Here is a 24,745-nt window from a genome sequence, read left to right on the forward strand (position 1 = left end):
TATAAGTTTAGTACTTAACCTTCCCTTTGGCAATTACGAGATATCTCGCCTAACTTGATGCTTTGTATTTCAACAATATATGTAACGTCAGAGATGCCACTGTACTCTAATTTACCTGGGTCCATGGGTATACAAAAAATCTGGGTCCCTTTTGAGTGAAAATATGTCCCTCTTGAAAAAAATATCTTGCAAAAAAAGTATGCCCCCTTCCTCGATAATTCACTGGTATCTCTATGAATTCTTTTTCCAGCATGCCCCAGGTCTTTGATCACCTGCCTATATCCCTTCCTTGAGATAGAATTGTGGGCCATGTTCTGGGTAGGAGAAGGTATCTGTGAATCAATTCATTTCTAAAAACATGTTCTATCCAAAGGTTCATTTACTGTTATTGTCTAGTAGTAGGAAAAGCTTGCAAAGAAGCCCATTAACACTGAGAATTTAACATGGAATGTAGCACATATAACAAATATAAACTAAATATACAGTTGATCCCGCTTATAACGTTCTCATTTAGAACATTTTTCCACTTAGTACAACTGATTTTCATGGTCCCAACTCTAAGTAATTCTTATTAAGATTTCCCGTGTGAAGTTTTTTCCTGCTTATGTTTTTTTATGACAGTTTTTTGAAAAACGTTATAAGCAGGACCCACTGTAATTAAAAGTTAAAGGCACACATTTATATATTTACTCATAAATCAATCTATAAATTCCCTTCTGATTGATTTTTCATTTCTTTAAAAAAATCTTAGTTCTTTCAATAATATCTTCTGATATAAATTTAAAGCAAATGAGATTCTCTCAGACATTTATCTTCCGATTCCCTATTCATACGAGCAAGAATTTGATATAAATCCTTGCGAAGTGATTTCCTGGTAGAATGATTTTATTTTCTCTCCCTGATGGTCTACTTTCTAATCTGATGTCGCCATTTAACTGCCACATATTTTCACACATGAATATTGGAGCTATGTCAGATTTATATTGGTGGAACTTGACAGTGCGCTTGTGTGTGCCCAGCATTTAGCATGTTTTGTGTTCAGTAGGTGGTGCCATCTATCTAGAGGCAACTAAATACTTTCTCAATTGGGGCAAACACACATTTTGGTAACAAGAGTAATGTAAAAGAACTTATAAAGGGTGATTTCTCTGTCTCCTTTAGTATAGAGCCTGGGGGGGGGGGGGGAAACTAGACCTGCCTGCTCTCTCCCCCCAGTTGCAGCCCTACATCTATCCTCCAAATTGGTAATGCATGGATTTGAAATTTAATGCAGACATATTTGTGTTGTAGGTTTGTGTGATTGTCGTGGCAACCAGAGCTTTTTTCAAAGGAATAGCTGACTCGAAATTGGAAAACCTTAGAAAATAGTGTTTTTAGCTGATTGCCACTGCGCTATCGCGGGTTCCACACCCCGATCTCCACCAAAGGCAAAATCAGTGTATGGGGGCCTATGCCCTCTCCCCCCCCCAAAAAATTTAAAATTAAAAATATTTTTGTAGAAAATTAAAATATTGGAAAAAATACAGTATTATACTGTTTTTGAGCATTAGTGATCCACAATTTCTGTGGAAGAAATCCTTCTGCCCCTCCAAAAGCAGATTCTGCATACACCAGTGATTTCTACGATGAGATGCAGTGACTACCACATAGCAGCTAGATGATAAAACTGGATATTCAAGGTAGAGTGTTTACAGATAAGTTTTTTTCCTGAACGATCTCGGAAAATGTTTTACACTTTGAACAGGCATTTCAAATCTTTCACGATTTTTCAAAAACTGCATTCCCAATCTTGTAAGAACAAGACAAATTTACGTCGTACAGACCGCTGTCTTTGAATGCTGGCAGATAGCCGCGAAAGTACCGTAATTTCAGATATGTAACTTAAGGGGAGAAAATTCAAAGGGGAGTAAAAAACTTTGAAATTCTCTTTGTAAATTCTGTACACGGCCCCTCATTAAAAGAAACTAAATATCTTCAACAACCAGCATGTATATCAATACAGTACAGTATATACAAAGTATTAAAACTTTTTCAAAGTCGCGCAATCATGATAGACCATGAAAAGAAGAAAGGTTTTTTCTCTCTACTTTTTTTGAACTAGGAATGAATTTCAAACTAGGAAGGAACGCATCCTGGAGGAAGCGTGAATCAAATTTTTATGTGTCTTTTTTTTTTAAATTTTGGGTATTTGATATTATAGCCACTATAGCGCGTCAATGGCATCTCTGAATGTGATATCTCGCCTCCTTTAAAGCCTCAAATTTAAGTATTTAAGGAAGTGAGTCCTGAGACCCAGAGACTTTTTTTGTAGCTTGAACATTCAGCACAGGTAATACTCTATATGAATTTATATTATGTGTGGTTTTTTTTAATCATAAACACTGGTGATTTTTTCCGAACTTAGTTACTAAACAATAAATTATATGCGATCTATCAAATTGAATTCTGACATGGGTTTTGGTATTCAGAAGATGTCGATTTTAAAAGTAGTACAAATTTTAAATATATTTCATCAATTGTGACTTGCACTTGAAAAATTAAGTTTAGCCAATGATAAAAACAAACAAACCATATTCAGGGATACCGAAGCTGTTGATTATCAAAATTGTATGACAATAGTACAAACCTTGCATTCACAGGTAACGCATTGTATTGGACTGACACTTTCTCCATGATCATAGGATATATTTTCTAAGAGACATTTCTCTGAAAAATTGACCATAAATTGGGAAATGAGTTCACTCAGTTTCATAGGTCTCCCAAAATACTTACAGTTCCTAAAAGCATTATAATAAATATTAAAAATTTCCAATGACAAATTTTTTATCAAAGATATTCAAGACATAAATCCCACAAATCATAATTTCAAAATGACGTTACTCAAATTTAGACTGGTGTTCTACAAATACTGCATGCCATAGGCGGAGATAGACTTGGAAGTCTGGGGGGGGGCAAGGTCATTATTGCTGGGGGGGGGGCACGATGTCAATTCATGTACACACATATACATTAGATCTGCCCACTCCACTTTTGACGCTGGGGGGCAATGCCTCCTCATGCCCCCAGTATCTCCGCCCATGCTACATGCAATAGGGCGCATTAGTGGTGATGTCACGATCGACAGCGCCAATTCCAAACAAACATGAGCTGGGCGACATTATAAAGGAAAACGCCATAGGACATAGATGAGCCACTGTTTAAATTATTTTTCTAAAAAAAATATGATCAAATAAGACTTGTGAGCTCTTGAAATGGAAACTTAAAACTCTTGTCAACATGCAGTGTTAAAAATATAATGATAGTTTCTCTCTAATTCGCTATGAAAGCTTTTTATTTCTCGCATGCTATCCGTTCACATGCATTTGGCTTAATTGTCTGAATATATTTATTTCATTAAATTTGAATCTTTAATGAAAGGAAATTATTTGAAAATAATTAACTCTTTTTGATTGATTATATCTTTTATTAAATCTGAAATTTGTCCCGATAATTCTGAAATTAATTTTTCAATTAACTTTAAATTTTCATCAATTATGAATTTATTTGTTTCAAAAACTCTTAATTTTTCCATAATTTATTACTTTTAGCAATTCTGAAATCACTATTGACAATTTCAAAATTATTTCTCAATAATTCTGATTTCTATCAGTAGTTTTGCAATTATTGCTTTTAGTAATTCTATATATGACTATTTTTTTCATTAATACTAAAATTATTTTTTTTAATAGTTCTAAAAATGATTTATTCCATTAAGGCATTTTTTATATATTCAGTAATTATATATATTTTTAGATGCAGAGTTTGACCTCTCGAAATACGTAGAATATATAGAATCATAGGGTCCCTCCGACAGCCTCCTTTAATGTTTCAAATACATTAATATTGATTCTGGAAAGCATCTCAGTTCTAACTACAGCAGTACAGATTTCAGCGTTCAGAGCTTTTTTTAAAACTATTATTTTTCTTGTTATCGGAATTTAATCTTTGTTCTATGTAAAGTAGCTAATTTCTAAAAATGGTCAGCGGACCTCTGCAAAAAGCTCAGAGGGCCACGGGTTGAAGACCCCTGGCCATGGACCCCCAAGGGTGGGGCTGACAGGGCTCTAGCCCTGGGACATTTCTCATCATTTTTTGGTTTTTCACGCTATAAATTAACCATAGAAGGGCCCATAAAAAGTGTGACAGAGGGCCCTGGCCCAAGCGAAGCTGCGATTAGTTTTCACTTTAGTATCTACAGTCGAATCCCATTTTAACGAATACTGTTATAGCGAAAAAAAAATCTCGTTTTAACGAACACTTTTCTAATCCCCAGATAAGTTAACATAAGAACAATGTATAAACCTGGTATTGCTTTATAACGAAATCTGGTTATAGTGAAGTGATTTTTTCGGTCTCTTGGAGTTTGTTTTAATGGGATTCGACTATATTTTTTGTTATCGGGTTTCTTCTCAAACATGGCTCGGAAAAATGTGATAAAGTTTCATAATTTATATACTTGATTCCTCCAAAGAACCTGAACTGATAGAAGAAAAAATGCAGTTGATTCCAATCATGTTAGATCCAGTCAAGATGAAGTCAAGTCAACTCGTGTTGACATTTTTTGTTCTCGAGCGCTATAATTTTAATTAATTCATATACTTTTTGCTGTTGTTTTTGTGCTTTCAGATTTGGTTTTTTTTTAGTTTGGAAGTAAATTGTGACATACTTCGAACTAATATGGTCTTTTTTATTTCACGAACATATGATACTGGGAGTAAATTGTTCTGTTTTTAGTTAAGCCTAGCTTGCAATTGCAGCGTAAAGTGGTGTTTAATATACATATACTGGAATAGTTAGTGGTCATTACCATATATTCAAACACACACCTGTGTTTTTAAACTCAACAACATTTAATTCTTTAAGAAGGGTGATTCAATAATGCGTCAATGAAATGACGAAGCTGTATGATAAAGTCTATATCATAGGAAATGAACGTTTTCAGTCGGAGGTTGCTATCACTGTGCCACTGCCTAGTAACCATGAAACTGCTAATATTTCAGAGATTATTGAGAGAAACTTTCAGAAGTTTGAGGAACGTTTTAGTAGATTAGAGGGCATTTGCCCAGATCATTCTCGGAATGCAGTCAGAGATAGCTAACTTGTCAAATGCTATGCATTCAAACGTGAACTTATCTGGAGCAAACAATTGTGAATCACTGCCAGAGCCTGTCGCTATTGCTTCATATGCCCAAATATTGACTGATACTTTGAATGGAAAGGAAAATTTGACAAATAACAACACGTTTTGGGCAGGCTACTTTCGCTCGAAAGTGGATGAAAATAATCAAGTACCACCTAACTGTTTTCAGCGATCCAATGTTGCAACTGGGACTGATTGGCGTAATGAATTCAGAGTGGGAATTTCCATGACATCGCAGATGCGAGAAGTGCCGACGGTTCGAAGACATCGGTTGCTGGTGAACAGATCTGCTCCAAAGACATCTATCTCGGACGTACGTCGCATACTGCAGAACACGCAACTCGAGTACGACTGTGTTAAGCTGAATACAAGGAACTCAAACAACTATGCATCTTTTGTACTAACCACTGTCGATAGTACTTGGGATTCATTGGGTGATCCATTCCACTGGCCATCTGATATACACATCAGAGAGTTTTTCAGTATTCCCAGATATCTTCTGGAGGATCTGGCTGGAGATTGTACTATAACAGAAGCATCAGCTGGTCAGAGGGACACCTCTAATCAACAATGACTGTATGGACAAGAGTCATCGTCAATTTCTTAAAAAAATGAACACGCATCCAATTTTAAATCAAGAGTTACAGGTGTATCCATAAACCCCAGAAATATTGTGAACAAAATTGACGATTTGCATTGCTGCATTCAGTCATACGAGGTCAACATTCTGTGTATAGCAGACACTTGGTTACATCAGTCAGTCTTGTCTTCCTTGATATGTCTACCAGGTTACAATATTTTCCGATACGACAGAGAAATTACTGCGGGAGAAGGTGTATGCATTATTATTAGAAGCAGCCTGAAACCTAAGCTGGTGAACGTACATAATGAAAATTAAGATGTTGAGGTAATATCAGTGGATATAAAAAGCAGAAATAGGAAGTGCAGGCTTATTACGGCATACGTTCCACCAAATAAAGCATGCAATTTAGATCATTGGTCTGAGTTTTGGAGAGAACTAAGGCATTACTGCTTCGGATGCTTTCTGGTGATTTTGGTCGGGGACTTCAACATGCAGGGAATTGATTGGATAAATGGGAGATTCTCGTCTGAATTGGAGTCACAGTTCATGTCAATATCAGCAGAACTAGACCTAGTTCAGTTGGTCGATTTTCCCATGAAAGGGGAAAACTTCTTAGATCTTCTGTTTGCTACCGATCCTTTGGTGGTCTATGATGTATATGCACTTCCACCCTTTTGCAACAGCCATAATCAACCGCACTTGCTGATACACTTCTCATTGCATATCACAACAGGATTAGATTGCCAATCAACACTAAACTATTACAGTGCAGACTATCCACGATTATCAACTATTGTAAAAGATCTGCAGAACCATGTACTAGCTGGAACTATTTCAGCTGCGGATGCTTTGCCAGCTCTATTTCTGCGGTCTTGTGAACATGTTCCCCGTCAAATGAGATTTACAAAAAAAAGACAAGGTTTTACGAATGCTAAATAATAGGAAATTGCATGCTTGGCGCCAATATAGATCAATACCTAGTCAAACCACTAAAGAACAATACAAGGTCATGGCTAGGAACTATGCAAATTATGTCCAAGAGAAAGTTTATATCTCTTTAATCTCTGTAAAAATCAAGATCAGAACTTCTTCCACAGATACCCGCAGCAGACTTCGTGAAACCCGGGACATACCAACGCTATCTGTGAATGGTACCACGATAATGGTAGATTATGAGAAAGCTAACGTTTTTTGTGGACATATTTTCTTGTTCATATAATTTCAGTTCCAGTTACAACCATCGTTATCATGGCCTTATGGATGATCATCCCTTCTTTCGTAGCATGTTCAACATTCAGACAATAAAGGCTATTATTGCTTCTCTTCCTGGTTGATCATCTCCGGGTCCTGATGGAATACCCAGTTGTTTCTGAAATAGTCTTTCAGACCCAATATCTTCTCTGCTTAGCTGCATCTTCACATCTTTCTATGACTACAGATCTATTCCCTGCTCTTGAAAAACAGCAGTTATTAGTCCAATTTATAAGAATAAAGGCTCCAGGCCAGATCGAAATAATTATCGCCCGGTATCATTAACAGATATATCCTGCAAAATTTTCAAGAGATGCATCGTCAATCAGTACTTCCATTTGCTGACGAGATGGGCTTAATCCCCTCAGTTCAGTTTGGCTTCATTCCTAGCCACTCCTTACCAGTGCAGCAGTTGATTTGTCATGATATATGGGAGAGTGCTATAGACTCTGGACAAGAGATTGATGTAATTTACGTCGATTTCCAAAAGGCATTTAATAAAGTAGACAGATTACTACTACTGAGGAAGCTAGCTTGCATGGAGGTTCCAGATGAAGTTGTGAGGATAATTCAAGAACTGCTGTCAGACAGAGTTCATCAGGTTCGCGTAGCCAGCCTCATGTCTAGAGAATGTTAGGTGCCAAGCGGAGTCGTCCAGGGATCAGTGTTAGGCCTGATCTTATCTATTTTGTACACTTACGATATTACTCAGGCTGTGTCACCAATCTCTCTACTGCAATTCACTAATTATGTGAAGTTATTCTCTCCAGTGGAAAACACTAGAGGCCTAAGAATTGCATGCCAACAACTTTTCCAGTGAAGTTGTCAGTATAAGCTATCTATTTCATCAAAAAGTGGATCAATGCATTTAGGTACACGCACCGATCCTGAATATTATCAACTAGGTAATGAAACGTTACAGCAATTGGATACATGCATGGATTTAGGTATTGCAATGAGCCGCATTCTGGATTTCACTGATCATTATTATGGCATAGTTGGCAAAGCTAATAGAATTTCATATATGTTATGTACGGCATACCGTAAGCGTGATTTGCATACGTTGTCATATGCTTTCTGTGTGTACGTTCGCCCGACTCTGGAGTTCTGGTCACAAGTATGGAGTTCGTACAAAATGAAGGACATAAAGCTCCTCCAAAAGCCACAGAGGTCATTTAACTAAACGAATACTAGACACATTAGTGGTCTATCTTATTGCCAGAGACTTCAATTTCTGGGTTTACACTCGCTGGAATGGCGTTGAATTGCTGCAGATCTGAAGATATGCTACAAACTAGTCCACCAAATTGCTTATCTACCATCAAGAGAACCTTTCTTTGAAATCATGGTCAGGCGAGTTAACCGACATAGGCATCGCTTCCAAATAAGAATACCAACGGCCAGAAGAGATTGCTTTTTCCACGGATATAGATGCTGTGTGGTGAGAATATGGAACAGTCTTCTATCAGAACTTGTATGTGCCTCCTACGCAAGATTTGCTTCCGCTATTGAGGATTTCAACCTGACTCTGTATGCGAAGTGCTTCCCGTTCTATTTTTTTTCCTTCCAGTATAAGTGCATTTCATGCCTTCTGAGGTTATTGTAAATAAATAAAATCCATTCACACTATATGATAGAGATAAAATTATCTCTGGCATTGTGAAAGTGTTTACAATCAGGCACAAAACACCATTTTTCATAGAGGGAAAAAAATTACCTGAAAACAATTTGTTCGATTCAATGATTGAAAGTGGATTCAAGTGATTCATGGATTTAATGCAGGAATCAAATGCATATCTACTAGGATAAATACGACTAAACAGATAGCATGCGAGAAATAAAAAGCATTCATAGCTAATTAGAGGAAAATTATTCATATATTTTTAACACTGCATGTTGACAAGAGTTTGAAGTTTCCATTTCAAGAGCTCACAAGTCTTATTTGATTATATTTTTTTTAGAAAAACAATTTAACAGACTCACCTACATCCTATGGCATTTTCCTTTATAATTTCGCCCAGCTACTGGTTTTTTTGGAATCAGCGCTGTCGGTCGTGACGTCACACTAATGCGCCCCATAATGATCATCAAAATCAGAATTGAAATTTAACATGTGCTCATTTCAAAATAATTTGTGACATTTTCATGATAAAAAATATTAACGCAAAATAAAGAGGAAACCAACAATAAAGTCAAATAACAAGGGAAAGCCCTGAATTCCCTACACGATTTGACACACTGTTTCATATTTAGAGGATAACCACACTATCATGCTCAACATAAATCCCAATTTCGTTAATTATCAGATTTTTATTTCTAGTTGCTCTGCCGAATAAAATTAATATCCAAGAATATGTGGTCAGAATGAAGTTGAATGCCTGCATGTGTAAATCAAAAGCAATTGTTTGATTGATTGTTTGCAAAGTTAAACTATTTGATAGGTCTATTCAAATCATCTTAAAATTCGTGCTCCAAATAAACCTAAGCCATCACAATGCAGTCTGAGTTGATTGATTACAGCTGTGTAATTGTGTGGGTCATAGTGATGGACTTGCATCGTGAGGACCCGAGTTCGAACCCCACTGGTGGCACAGTTGGTGGTTGACTGAGGTTGGTTTTCTATGTTACCCAACTTTGGTACTAAATGTGAACAGATCTCCCTGTTAAAAAATCTCGGCACAGAGAGCATCAAGCCCACAACGGTACAAATATTCAATCATTGCACTTCACTCATAGTTTGAAAAATAAATGACAGCACTAAAAATTTATGCACAACACTAGATATACAATCAATACAAGTACACATGCACACCTTCGGCACAACTCATTTGGTAGTAAGAGATAGACAGCTTTTTTCTCAGCCCAAGATATCAAGAAACAGATATTTTCTGGATATTATGCTGAGGTGAACTCAGAAAGAAAAGTCCTGGTGGAGACAAGATGGCTTTTCTTTCCAAGTTCACCTCAGCATGATATCCAGAAAATATTTGTTTCCTTCATTGAATAGTAAATTTCCCATAGCAATAGACCAGGGTTGTGCTTGGTATAAAAACGAGTATTGTTATATTGAGGTTTCACTGTATTTTTGAAAGTATGAATATATAAGCCTTCATAGGAATATAAGCCAGGGACTTCACTTTTTACAAAACTCTTTCTTCATTAAATTAAAATTTATGGATCTTTTGTAAGCAACATGAAGCAATAGTCAATTTGTCTGACCACAGCATCTGATTTAGTGAGTCAAATTTTCTTGCCTAAACAACTGGGAGTCAGAATTTGATAATCAACCATGATTTCAGATTGGTCCGATAGTGTAGTTATGTATAGGCCTATATCCTTTAAAGATGACACTCACTGTGTCAAAATGCATTGGGACTTTGCGGCTTTTCTGCATTATTTGGCTTTATCCCTTTGCAATCTAGAGGTTTTTGGCACTTCATTGGTACAGTTCATACTTCATAATGCCTCTGCAGCCATGAGAAAGACCATGGATGTTTGTTCCTTTGCAGATTTTGTATAGCCTTATAAGTTTTGCTAAGAAGCCAAATTCACACTGGGCCTTACTATTATCATAAGGGGTCATAGTAACACTGAAGTATCAATGTTTACAGATGCGGTCCTACGTATGTAAAGTCCGCCTCAACATAGGACTACTAGAGATTGTTTGTTTCTTTTTTATTAATATCAGGCAACAGATCTTCACTCCTCCAAAAATGTTTTGAAAAGATAAAAGAGGTATGTGATATTTTGGTGTTAATGAATATCTCTGTGGTTCTGAAACCATATAATGATTGCCTGTTCTAGAACAAGACCATCTCTATAAATACAAACTAGTGATTGTTTGATAGTGATAGAAAAAGTAAAGCTTCTCACAATGGGAAAATTAAACATTAACGTCAATGATTCAATCAATTTTGTTATACCATGGTTCATTGGGGTTAATCAGACTAGTATCCAGTCTAAAACAATTTCTGAATAGCTATGCCAAAGCTGCATTAAGAGAAAGCGTAATCAGTTCTATAGAGAAACTGATATCCAAGACTGGCATCAGTGCCCTCTCTGCTAAGGTGAGACTACTCCTACTGCTGGCCTGTGATTGGTTTGCTAATGTTGGGTGGGAAACAGTCTTTTTCCTACCACGGTGCTACTTTGTTTACTCGTGTGGGCGCTAGGTTAGGTCGGTTGCTCATGGTTTTTTAATGCTAATTGTTTATCTCTATAATTATCGAAAAGGTCCTTTTTAGGATTCTGCTTCAGAAAAAAGGTTTTTTTTCTGCACAGTTGGTGTTATATTAATTAGATATATATATCTCTAACTGAAATTTTATTGCAGGTATGATGTTTGCAAAATAAACATGAAAACAGGAATCCATACATACAGTTTTCTGAAAGATAAGGGCAATTTTCGACGTACCTGTTATTTCCTATATTTTATATTATTTTCAATAAAAACTTGAATATACTATCTTAGGATTATACGAGGATATTGATGGAAAGTTGGGGCAAAAATATATTTGTCCCCAATAGCTAGTACATCTGTGTGTTTTTCGGTTTTTTATGGCGATTTCATAATTTTTAATCCAAGACGGCGATTATGAAATGCAATTCAGCACAATTCTGTTACCACACAATTGGAATCGGAATACTGGTTAGTTCACTTATTTACATTTTCAACGTGATGCATAGAATAATTGATAATTTTTAATCATGATGTTTGAATAATTGATAGATTTTTCTTTTTTTATTTCATCATAAACGTCATTTGAAAAGCTTTCTTTGGTGATGAGTTAATTCTAAATACACCATTTTCATTTTTCATATTGTTCTAAAACAGGATATTTTTATTTTAAGCTAAAAACCTGATTTCATTATTATTATGCTAATATGAGAAGTTTTAATAGAACTGTCTAATGTATTTCACAAATTATGACAATTTTTCTGAATGTATGGTATGTTCCATCCATCCTATAATAAGGTCTTTTGGCCAAGTAACTGGAGATCTAGTCAACTGAAAGAAAATGACCAAGAACTCAAGGAAAAGGGGTTTTTATTTACATAAAATTTTTTCCACTATAGGCAGGCCATTGTAATAGTAGCTTCATCTGTTCATGGATTATAGCAGCTACTACTGCTTGAATAGGGCATTGCGAATCAACTACAGAATTTGTTATAAACAAGGGAGGGGTGCACCTTCTGACCTACATAGTTCATAGGGGATGATAATAACTTATGGGGGAAAAATAAACGATTCCATCTTAGCTGCAAAATGTACAAAAAAAACTTTCATAAAGAAAAAATTGATAACAAACCGAAATTCTGATAACTATGTAAACAAATTTTCTCCTATGTGATGACATTGGCTCTGTTTCATACTTTGTGAAAGTGATATCAATACCAAAATGATAACAGTATCTACATTTCTAATAAGCAACATTTTCACTGTATAGGCTATACACATTTGCATTGGGATAAAATGAAACACAGCTAACCTCAGGTTTTTACAACATCGCCAACATAATATCAATAAGTACAGATCCCCATAGAAAATTATGCCAATGAGCCTCCACAGCACCTAAACAGTTGTTGTTAAACTATCAGATGTTGAGTTATTTGGATGAGTGAGGGTGTGCACACACAATAACCAGGGTCAGGACACCCTCAAAAATACCAGTCAAGACGCGATTCTCTGAATTTTTTGTTTTCTGCCACCAAGAGACAGCCGGTACTATTGTTACAAGAATGAGCATGTGGTGCAGTGATAGAAATCTCAGCTACCACTGCGAGAGAAGCGTAAAAATCTACAAGCAGGGGTGTTGGAAGTAAAAATGATTAGTATTAAATGTAGTTCTAAGATGATTTAGTGCGACATAGCATACAAACTAAATTCTGGATAGTTCCTGAGACCCTCACAGTCAGTAGGAGTAAAACGATTTCAGCTTGGTAACACACTCAGTCTTAGAGTGCAGCTTCTTGAACTTTTGAGAAAACTGTTCAATCATATTGATTTCTCCAACAGGTCTAACCAAAAGAAAAAGCAATAGCTGTACATGGACTGAAAAACTTCTCTGGTTATTTTGATTTTGCATTAATGAGGTTTGACTGTATTAATATTTAGCCCATTAAATTCCTTACATAGGCTTAAGGGATCTTGTACCTTTCAACATGGTGAAAAACTATGCTTAGTAGAAAAATATCATTACAAATACTAATTAACCACCGATTTATTTTTTTACACATATTTTTGATTATATATACTATCTTATGTCAGTATAAAGTTTTATATATTTTAAATACTTAATTTTTTTGCAAATTTTCAAAAAATGCATTAAAAACAGCTTGCACACATGATAGCATGACAACAATGTAATTTTTACGCTTTTGTCAATTGCATAAAAATTAATTAAAATAATGAAAACTATTCAGTTCACGAAATGAAGCAAAAGATTGAGATTTCATTGAGGGCTCAATGTTATTTAAAATTCTATTTCAAATTTTAAGTTTTTTGATATTAAAAAAAAATTAATCACCAGAATACTGCTAAAACATTATATGCACATTTTTAGTGACACAGATGATGTGAAACTTGTATTGTAATTATTGCCATGTTATTTGTAACATGGATGTTAAAGAATGGACATAAGAATGGAAGTAAAATAGATGAAAGTAAAAAATAAAATTGCAACCACCTCTTTCAAATGCTTCAAGATGTTTGTGTCTAACAGCTTATTTTATTTTTTCAAAACAGTTCCAGACTTCTTGACCACCCATAATTTAATGAAAATTCAGATATGAAAAAATAAAAATCCACAAATTCAATTAAAAAGTTAAGTAGCAACTGCCCAACAGAAAACATCCATGTCATATAACATGGCAAGAAATGCTATATAGACTTGACATTCTCTATATCACTACAAGTACACATGTAGCAATTTTGTAGCAAGTAAAAAAACTCTTTCAAACATGTTTCAAATACTGTAAGCCGTTCGTCGCTATCTTTAATAGCTGTTTTTAAAATATTTTTTCAAAACAGGTCCAGACTTCTAGACAGCCGTGTATTTTTCCCATTTACAAATATATGAGATATATATCTTGTCCTTAAAGGATCAAACAGGCATTGCCTCATTTTCACTATTTTATATTGATATTTGCATGGAAGAAAAATATCACAACATGAAAACTTTAAAAAAAGGGAATAAAATTTATATATCAGCTTAAAAACGGTAAATAAGTTGAAAAGGTTGGCAACCATTAGCCACAACTAAGGGGGGGAGCAGGTGGTTCTGGTGTCCTGGGTGCAAGACAAAAATGGGGTGCAAATTTAAAACTTTATCCTCCCCTTCAGCATTACGAGGGGATCCCTAAATGAGTACTTGATCTGGCTGGCCAAGTATCTAGTTGCAGGCCTGTTGGTATAGATAGCCAATAGACTGAATTTTCATCAATAAAAATATTATGTTCCTAAGAAAAAATACCATGGACCATAGGAAAATGATCAATGATGAAATTAAAGAACAAGGAAAAACTTCGTCATTGCGTGCATGAGAATATTTTTTACTCAAAACTAATTGCTTCCTCTTCACTTGCATAAATACTCACTCAAACATACAGGACAACATTCTCCTGGCACTTGAACAGGATTTTTGCACTGAGTAGGTGAGCAAGTAACTGGTCTGCACTTTACTTGGCCATGCTGTTAATTAAAAAACATTGCATCAGAAAATCTTTTTTGAGAGAGATAGATTTTTACATATTGAAACAAAATATCTTTTTAAAAACTAATTTGAATTCTTAATCAAATCATGTGTGTGAAAAAACTAGGCAGATCCAGTTTTGACAAAAAAAACTGCCCATCACAAATTACATATCTCTAAAGAAATTAAGTTTTGCATGTGTTTTTTTATAAAACTCATTTTTGTTAATTAAAATAGGGATTGTAATCATCTTACATAAAATTAGCATTTTTATTTTTTAGAAATACTGAACTTCTTAACGATAACCTCTCAATCATGGCCATATTTCCACAGTTCATAAGTGGCCATTGTTGGAGGGCTTTACTGTATATTATTGCTATAGAGCAGATCGATCTCTTATGCAATAACTCCAACAACTTTGGCCATAAATCTTTTATGACAATACAGGAATCAATAACAAGAGAAGTGGAAATGTATGTTGGAACAGTATAGATTATGTCATTCATACCAAAGAAGCACACACAAACACAGTTCATCAGTGCATAAAAATAAACAATAAAGGTTTTGAATAGAGATTAAAGAAAACTAGAATTGCCTGAAAAACAATAAAAAATACTTGAAATGTTATCTTAAAGACAAGCAAAAAAAAAAGACGCTATATAAATGGGAATTTCCTGAACTTGAAGAAACTATTTCATTGTTTTGATAGTGTTTTTTAAAATCAAACACAAGCAAATCAATTCCACAAGCATAACATGATAGACATGGCTTCACCTTGTTCTATGTTTCGCAAAGTATTGTCAGATCTTTGCTATATGATTTTTTTTTTTAATTGGCAGAGATATTTTATTACTGTTCTCCCATTTTCCACCTCCTTTCAACTGCTTTTCCAATGATTGTATGTGAGCCACAAGTGAACAATGCAACTGTCTAAAATTATGAAGAAAACCATTGCTTACGCCTCTTTTCTAGCAGCCCACAAAGGTGAAAATGCTTTACATCCACTCAAAGGAGTGGAATATTTGGTTACAGTAATTAAACATTATAGGACTGGAGCTGTATCTAGTCCCTTTTAAACCAAAATTACTGTACTACAATAAATACTTGCATTCCTGGGGGGGGGGGAGGGTGCAGCACCATAGCATGCCTTCTCTAGACACTTTTTCTTAGGCCTTTTGAAAGAGTTATGTAAAATAACAGTATATTTATTTTGTGGGTCTCAATTCGGCCCTGGGGCAGTGCTTCAGTTGCCCCAGCATAGGGGCCTGGGGGGGGGGGGGAGAGGGAGAAATTAAAAAGTTCTCAAAATCTCAGATTATCTGGATCCTCAAACTTAAAGATAAACCTCTTTTCCTCCCAAAAAAACTAATAAATTAATTCAATGAATCCATAGCAACTGAATACAATGGAATAAGTACAAGAATGTTAAAAATAATTTGATTCATCAATGTCAAATTCGTCAAAAGCTATTTCTATGATGAATTGAAATATCCCCTTGTTCACTTAATCGAAAAAGGAAAGACAAACGAGCAGCGCAGTCTTAACGCATGAGCCCACCCGGGCCTCAAGAGAAGAGGGGCCTCACAAAACTGAAATCAGGTTGAATTTTTTTAGAATTTACAAGGTAGGGCCTCAGAAAAACCACTAGGCCCGGGGGCTTACGATGCTCTTAAGACAGCACTGCAAACGAGGCTTTTTGAATAACAATCTTTTCGGTCATATGTATGTGGGACATACAAACCATATCCAAGGTAACCAACATGGAAAACTTCCTCAGCAGGCCATGCAGGAAACAAATCTAGATTAAAGAAATATAGAAATGAACTGATTTCTTTTTTCCATGATGGGTGCTGGATATTTTGATTTTTGTAAGTCTAAAGTATCGATCTGTCTGCTTTTTCTGAAAAATGCCTCAATTAAATCTGCACAATTTCTACAGTGTAATTTTGTGAATGCTTATGGATCATTATGAATACTAAATAACCATAAAATATATGAATTGATGCAGTTTAATATCAAAACATTCATAGAGATGTATAAATTTTTATTTACATACCTGCTAAAATATAATTTTTTTTTTAAATTAATGTTGTTGCATGTATATCCGACTCAAAAATAGATTCAGTTTATTATTTTCTGAATAAATTTTCTCAGCTTTATATCTCTAAGCAAACTAAAAATTCAAAAAATTATGAATTCCATTCAGTTTTTTAAATTATTCACGTGGTAAAAAACAGGCCATTTTATAAGAAATTCAAGCCATTCAGCAATTCATGTGCCACTTTAAAGAAAGGGAATCCAGGAGTGTCGCGGAAGTCAATGATTGACAAAAAACATTACAAGTGAAAATTTCTCTTTACTGGTGGGCAAAACACCCCACTGAATTTATGCACTTCCACAGTGAAATAGTCACTTTTAACATTGATTTCTATCAGAAACCTTCACCTGACCCTCAAGGCAATGCTGAAGATGGTTATGACGTTTATGCAAAATGCCTCATAACATGACAAGATTTTGACAGATTTATACCTTTGGATTATTTATAAATCTCTAAAAAACTAATTGAATTTTTGAATGATAGAAACTATTAATTTAAAGCACAGAATTTGCTAACTATATAAAATTACAGAAGCAGCTATATTGAAAATTTAAAAGATTCAACTTCTGTCAAAAAGAAATCCCAAGGTTTGGATAGCATTTGAAATTTTTGGACACTGACAAAAATAAAGGACTTCAGGTTTGAAACTGACCAGTCAAAAAAAAAATTTATTGTGATGCTCATTAATGACAATGCACTTGGTTTGTAATAAATTTTAACTCACGGGTGAATGTTGCTCAGTGAAATTAAAAATTGTTTAACCCTAGATTCATAAACAAAAATGGGAGATACACTATTCAAAAACATTCGTCTCTCAGACGAACATATTATATTGATGATTTTTGTTTTATAGAATACAAGGAGCAATAAAACACACTTTAAATCTGAAAAGTTGTTTATTAATCATTAATTTTCTGAAATGAAAATGACATAATAGTTATTCTGAGCAATCGACACATAATAAACCGCGGTGATCGATACACATGAATTTTTTACATTGGGTACAACAGAACCTTGTCATTCGACATTTTTTTTATAATCGCAGAAGGCCCAATTTTTTTTTCTGAGATATACAGGGTTGTGTTTGATCAGCGGAAGAAGTTTCACGAAGAACTTCTGCAATTTTCCCCCATTCTACAATCGCAACACTATTCATAAACATTTGTCTGTGGGATGACCTACTCACTAACTCCATTAGCATAAGTGCACTGACATGTGACAGGCGCAATACTAATTATTGAATGATCTAGGAAGGTACTTTTAGAAGTTCATCTTTCTATCTCTTTCACTTTAAAAGTTACAAGGGTTTACATATTTTGTGCGGTCTGTGAGACGAATGTTTATGAATCTAGGGTTAATGTAATTAATACTCAGCAAATGACAATTTACTTAGTCTGCAACTCATACCCTAAATAAAATTTATTGAAAACTAATATCTTATATATAAATGTGAAAGTATGTGTGTTTGTTCTTTATACAAATCTAATTTTAGACTGATTGCCGCCAAATTTTGATTTTGCATATATACCAAACAGGACTGGGATTGAAACATAGGCTACTTTAAAAGTTTGTCAGAGCTGGGCAAATGGGCGAAAAACTGTCGGGCAACAATGGTTCCTGGGTCCCAACAATCACTTTTGGAATGTTTACTTCGGTTCCCTAACAATTTGTTTCAGACATACATGTGCCTTTACAATGGTTTGTCACTTCTTTGATGCTGCCAGTATTATGTATAACAGTTTATTATAATGGTTTGTCACTTTTTCAATTCTCCCAGCTATCAAAGAAACCCGGGAAGCGCCAGGTATTGTGGCTATATATAGTATCCAATAAAATTAAAAATTTTCTTAAATGGTTATCCTCAAAACTATAAATCACAAGAAAAAAAGAAATTCAATAAAGATAGAAATTAAATATAAATAGAAATTAAATATAGATAGAAATGGTCCATTAAGCTAGAAAATAATTTTGGTAAAATACACCACAGAAACAATCTGAAAAGATGTAATCAGAAACAGACATTTGTACAACGTGCTTTGTATGTGGCTGATATTTTGAAGTCTTTTTTTTCCTCAGAAACACAAATTCTATTGCTGAAGCAATAATACCATGTTACCAATAGGTAGCACTGTGATGGTCCACAATGGTAAATGTAACTTATTCTCACAATAAAATTTTCATAATTAAAAATAAAAGCTATTGTTTTTGTGAAAACTCCATGGTCTCCATGCTTTTTAAATTATTTAACTTTTACTTTTGGATCACTTGGTAGATGTAAATGCCAAACAAACATCTATCAAATCTGTCCAAACTGGTTACCAAGAAAGAGGATCCCCCCTTCCTACCAATTCTTTGATCAGCATGCAGAAGAAAGGGGATGTGACAAACATTACATAACTGGCAAGAAATATGGGACACCAAAAGTACAGGGAGTAAAATTCACAAAATTCTACCCGAAGACAGTATACACCACATGCTATGGTCAAAAAACATCAGCATCATCTTCACATAACATCAACCATTCCCGGCCTACCTAGCAATTAATCTTGAATCTTATGCTTCAAAATAGTAGTCTCTGCCTCTGCAAAAAAGTAGTAAACAATTTTCTTTTCATCTCAGAGTGCTCCAAGACCACAGAGTTCCCCTTCAAATTACTAGACCCGAACAAGCTGACACTCTGGAAACTGGATCATTAGAAGTTCCATGAATGCAAATCACATAATCACTCTTAAAACATCTTGAAATATGTAAAACTGAATTCAGATGCCTAATTAACTGGAATGACGATTCTAACAACTTGGAATATCCTGCTTCAGAACATAGGCTGAGAATTCCCAGCCAGAATCTAATGATCACAAGACTCGGGAGCAGAGAAAGATCTCGCCAGGCAGGCCTTCCTCCCTCAGAGATACTGTTGAAGTTTTATATTTTACTAGTTTACAGAATGGCAATGCTGCTTTATTGTTTATCTTCTATATATACAACAGTATTTAGCCTACTTTCCATATGAGTGGCAGCGCTCAGTCTTGTCTCTGCAGTCAGTAGTATCAGACCACCTCCGAAGATACCTACCACAGCTACGAGCAGAATGTCAGAAAGAAATAGAAGACCACAGTCTAACAGCCTGGTCAGTTTTTATTCTCAATTAGACACCAGTAGGGGAAAGCCTACGGCAATTCATAATACCCTGTGCATAGGTGCCGGAACCGAAGGGCTGAAGCCATTTGAGCCTCCACCAATAAAGTTTGTAAGAAGCTTCATGGGCAGAGTTACGGAGGGGGGGGGGCCCAGCATCAATGGTGGAGTCGACTTATCTAATGCATCAGTAAATATGAATTGACATCATGCCCCCAGACTTTCAAGTCTATCTCCGCTTATGAGAAGGCTGAGCCCCACCTCCACAATAATTTCTGAAAAAAATGCAATGCACCCCAACTCTCCTGCGTATTCCCTTGAGTCCTGTATACATAGAACCACCAGCAACTTTCAGCCCTCCCAATGCTTTTTTTTTCATGTCAATGCTGCTGACCCTGTGTATATTCTATAGATTTCATGCTCTACTTATCACACATTTCTATAAACACAAAAGAATCAATGATTTTGAGTTTTTTAAACTGGGACAATTAAATGACAGCAATGAATGAATTCTGAAATTATTCATTAGAAAAAGTAAATGAGCTTACAACACAAGAACAGATGTTACAGCCATTTTTCCATGTAGAACCATCTGGATGCATAGATTTATTTACAATGCAGCTTATCTGGCACTCGCATTCACTCAACCTTGAAATTTGTTGCTCTGCCAGAAAAAGCTGAAAAATTTATCAGACTACTTGAAAAAAAAGTGAAAAAAAATTTAAATTTCCAAGAAAATATTTTAATCAAATATGATTTAGTGAAAATTATTTACCCTTTCTGTTAATTCTTTAATGTGATTTTCTAGGTGCAATACAGAAACTTGAATTTGTTTGAACTGACCACAAGTAGGACAACCTAAAAAGAAATTCCAAGCACATAAAATTTTACAAAAATTTACAGAACTTCTTACAAGAACTTGAAGAAAATAAAATTAGAAAATATTGGTAATATCTGAAACCAGATGAACTGAACAGGACAGACCTATGAGAGACTTACCTCTCACATATATTTCTTACCAAAATCCACTGAGCTTCTCCTTTTGGGAGCATATGAAACAATTGATGTGAGAGACGCATTTAAACTACATGGATCCAGAGGTGGCTTAAGCAAAGGCACAAGGGGTGCGGTGCACCTGGATGGCAGGTTGTAAGGGGCGGCAGCTTGGGCTTTCAATGTGCACAAAATTTTAAAAAAGTTTTAACATTCACATGGCATTGCGCTTTTGAGCCATATTTTGACAACAGAGGTGTTGAGCAAACTTGAGAAAAAAGACAGCACCTCGGACCGTAATACCAGAAACAAGAATGTGCTCTATCATAAGGGACATAGTGTGCATTTTGGTGTTAACAAATAGCAGTTGATCCAGAACAGTCAAGCAAACCCAAAGTAAACAATTCAGCTTCTCACTTGTCCAAATCCTGGAGCACAAGAAACGTCTATAAAGTAAATTTATTAATAAAAATCTCATTACATGTAATTTTTATAAGATAAGTGTAAGTAATGATGGCTCATCAGTAAGTTTTCTTTTGTGACATAATCAAGAATGGCAAAATGATTCCGCACAGAAAAAAAAGACAACTCTGCTTTGAGAAAAAAAAACCTTTTTCTTTAAAAGTGGGACGTATGGTCATACTGATTTTTCTTGGTAAACAATGGTGCGCTTGAAGAAATACAATTTCTTCTAAAAATAAAATATATTTATCCCAAGGTCCCCTAGACTAGTCCTGCCAGCCTCCCACCATGGTTGTCTTTAGGGATATCACATGAGGCTTTGCAGCCAAGTGGCGGGTAAAAAAAAAAAGCTTGAGCCGCTCTTGCAGAGATCTTTTTCTTCTTTTCATGAGAATTGTTGCTGCAACATGGGAGGAGATATGGAGGGGGGTGCCACCCCCAGTGTCAATGGCAGAGCTGACTAATGTATATGCACATATATGAATTGACATCATTGTGCCCTCCCCCCAGACTTTCAAGTCTATCTCCACATATGTGCTGCTGAGAAGATCAACACCACGGCAAAAAAGACTATGGAAGGATGTGGCAGTCCTTCATTTGCCTGCGTAAGTCAAGAAACACCTTGGATACATAAACTTATCAACTTATCAAACTTATCAAAATAAACTTTGAGCAAATAATTTGAGTTATTCTCAGATACAAATTGAACTATGAAACTCATAAATTAGTCAAATTTTAAATAGTTGAAAAGGTTTTTGCAGCCATCATTTGATGAAAATTGTCTGTTCGGGTTCAACAAACATCATCTGCTTGAGTTAGTTCTCAAGTTTCTTCAACACTAGTGGTTGGTGTCTTCAGGAGAATTGATAAAACTGGAGCAAAAAGTCATGTTTGCTGTAGTTTTAGGTTATATTTATGCCCTTGAGTAGGTTAGCCTGCACTATTTTTTTCAAATTGGTCAATTGATCTTCCTGATTCTCCAGTGTCCTCGAGCATCCCGGCGCTCACCAAATTCATACTAGCATCCGAAAACGACTATTGTAACATATCCATAGACCACCAGCCTAAAGATCTGGTTCATTTTCATTTATTCATAATTTTTTTTAATTAAAGGTTTCATTCTGTTAGAAAATATAAATGTTTACCTTATTTGGTTCCGTTTGCGGTCGGATGCAATGATTGCAAATGAGCGATCGCGGCAGATTCATTTCGATTGTTGTCTATCACGATTATAGTTTTAATGTTTACATTTGATAGTACAATAAAACTTCAATTAACTGTCACCATCTGGACCAGGGTTGTGACGAATATCTGAATAGGGTTAACAGAAATCTCTTAAAACATATATGTACAGTAGTGATTTCACTGCAGGCTTGGGACAAAAATAGAAATAAAATTCTTTAAAAGTGAATAATACATACATATTGTATTAAATTTTACAAAACGATCAATATAAACTTCAATATAAGAGTAGTGATGAGTACAGAAATGTATTGCAATACTATAAACCTACATTAGTCAGTGTCATCTTAGGGCATGGCCCGGGGACCTCTAGAGATGAGGGGCCTCACAAAAATAAGAGATCTGGTTGAAATTTTCAAGAATTTGTCAGGTAGGGCCTCAGAAAAACCACTGGGCCCGGAGGCCCACGATGCTCTTAAGACAGCCCTGGTTACAGTATTTAAAATAATCTGTCATCTCCTCCTGTCTTTGAGGCTCGAGCTTTCTGCATGAACAATTTAAACAATTTTACAGAACAATAAAATCAAAGATTAGGCCTTACTTTTTTAGATCTAAATATAAGTGGCGAAATCAAAACAGCTTAAAAATACAGAACAGTAGCACTATCATAACGTTATGACAAAAAGTTAATCAGGGCGCTATGAACATTCATTTGAACACACAGGCTACTCTGTCACGACTGAGTAGCAGTACAGTAGCATACATACAGTACAGTCACTTCCAGCTCTATACAGTAAGGTGTAAAAGTAATATGTGGACAATTTTAAAGATGTCTGGTTGTTTGTTGATACTCATGCATTTTTCTTAGATGACAAATAAGAGAAACTGGCAGTTGAACGAGTGTAACTAGGGGGGCGGGCAACTTCCCCGGGTGGCAAAATTTAAGGGGCAGCAGTTTTAGGTGAGAACAAAGAACACCATAACAAAATTAATAAATTAAAGTTGTGGAGACGGAAAAATAATGTTTGCCCTCGGGCAGCAAAGATCCCAGTTACGGCCCTGTGAAGGACATTTGCTCCTCACTTGGGGGCCACGTTCTTGGAGCTTCACACATTTAGACAGGTGGCTTTGTTAAGATGAGATTCATCTGAATAAGTCAGATCTGGGAGGTTTACGATAGGCCCAGGTTTTTAACTCCCAGACCTCGTAGATGGGAATACGGATTGTTAATAATAATAGTATGGACGGGAATTACCCACATCTGACTTGGATGGCTTTTCAACTGAAACTAAATCACAGGGCAAATTAAAATGTGTACTAATAAATGTCAGGAGCTTGGGTAAAAAGAAAGAATTTTTAGAAACTATGATAGCTGTGAAGGCTTGGATCTTATAGCCATTACAGAATCTTGGCCAAACGATGGGGATGAATCTTTCTTACACATCTAAGGATACACTACTTTAAGAAATAGATCTGATAGGAAAGGGGGTGGAGCAGGGCTCCCGGTTAGACTTTTCAGGGATCCCTTCTGTAGTTTATAGTGTGAAAAAACAAAAAATGAGAACTGTCCCAGACCATCAGCCCCCCCCCCTTTGTGGGGGCATGGGGTGGAGTCTTGATATATATGTGAAATCCTGTTTGAAGGCTAAAGAGTGTAATGTGCAGAAAAGTGATATTGAAACTAAATGGGTTAAGCTCAGGGCTGGATTAACCATTAAGCAAAATAAACACATTCTTAGGGCTGGCTCAAGAGAGAAGGGACACCACAAAAAGTTGCCAAAAAATGTTTTTATTTTTTATGTACAATTTTTTTCCAGTCAGTTTTTGTAATGAGATTTCATGCAATTTCTATAAAGCTAGATTGAGCCATTTTAATAGAATTATGGAAGGTCCTTTGACAAACTAATTTTTCTTGCCTACCAATTTCCATACTAACTCTCAAAAATTGTAAAAAGATCTACGATCTACTTGTCATGAGGTCCTCGTGAAGATTTAAGAGTAAGTGAAGTTCTACAGAATAAGGATGTGAACTTAAAAACGTGTATGCAAGATTGTTAAATAAAATAAAACATGAAGACATCAGTATAAAATGTTTTAATCATTTCTAAAACTTCTTACAAAGCATGTTCAATGTGGCGTCCACAATTTTCTAAAAGCAAGTTAAATCACAT

The 24,745-nt window shown here is 35.4% G+C and overlaps 1 protein-coding gene across 9 annotated transcripts in view; it reads right to left on the reverse strand.

Annotated features, from left to right (window-relative positions):
• LOC149080216 (protein kinase C-binding protein NELL2-like) overlaps window positions 1-24,745 on the reverse strand; it is a 192,184-nt gene that overhangs the window by 48,085 nt on the left and 119,354 nt on the right. For all 9 annotated transcript variants that reach the window (XM_089239276.1, XM_089239273.1, XM_089239277.1 and 6 more), the window contains 4 exons: window positions 20,713-20,795; window positions 20,486-20,614; window positions 14,610-14,703; window positions 2,627-2,706 (listed from right to left, as the gene is read on the reverse strand). In XM_089239276.1, coding sequence (XP_089095402.1) covers window positions 2,627-2,706; window positions 14,610-14,703; window positions 20,486-20,614; window positions 20,713-20,795 — 386 coding nt within the window. The remainder of the gene's footprint in view (window positions 1-2,626; window positions 2,707-14,609; window positions 14,704-20,485; window positions 20,615-20,712; window positions 20,796-24,745) is intronic.

Source organism: Pholcus phalangioides, unplaced genomic scaffold, assembly GCF_987345545.1.
Source record: "Pholcus phalangioides strain wild (caught in Gottingen) unplaced genomic scaffold, Ppha-v1.0 ptg000011l_1, whole genome shotgun sequence".
NCBI lineage: Eukaryota > Metazoa > Arthropoda > Arachnida > Araneae > Pholcidae > Pholcus > Pholcus phalangioides.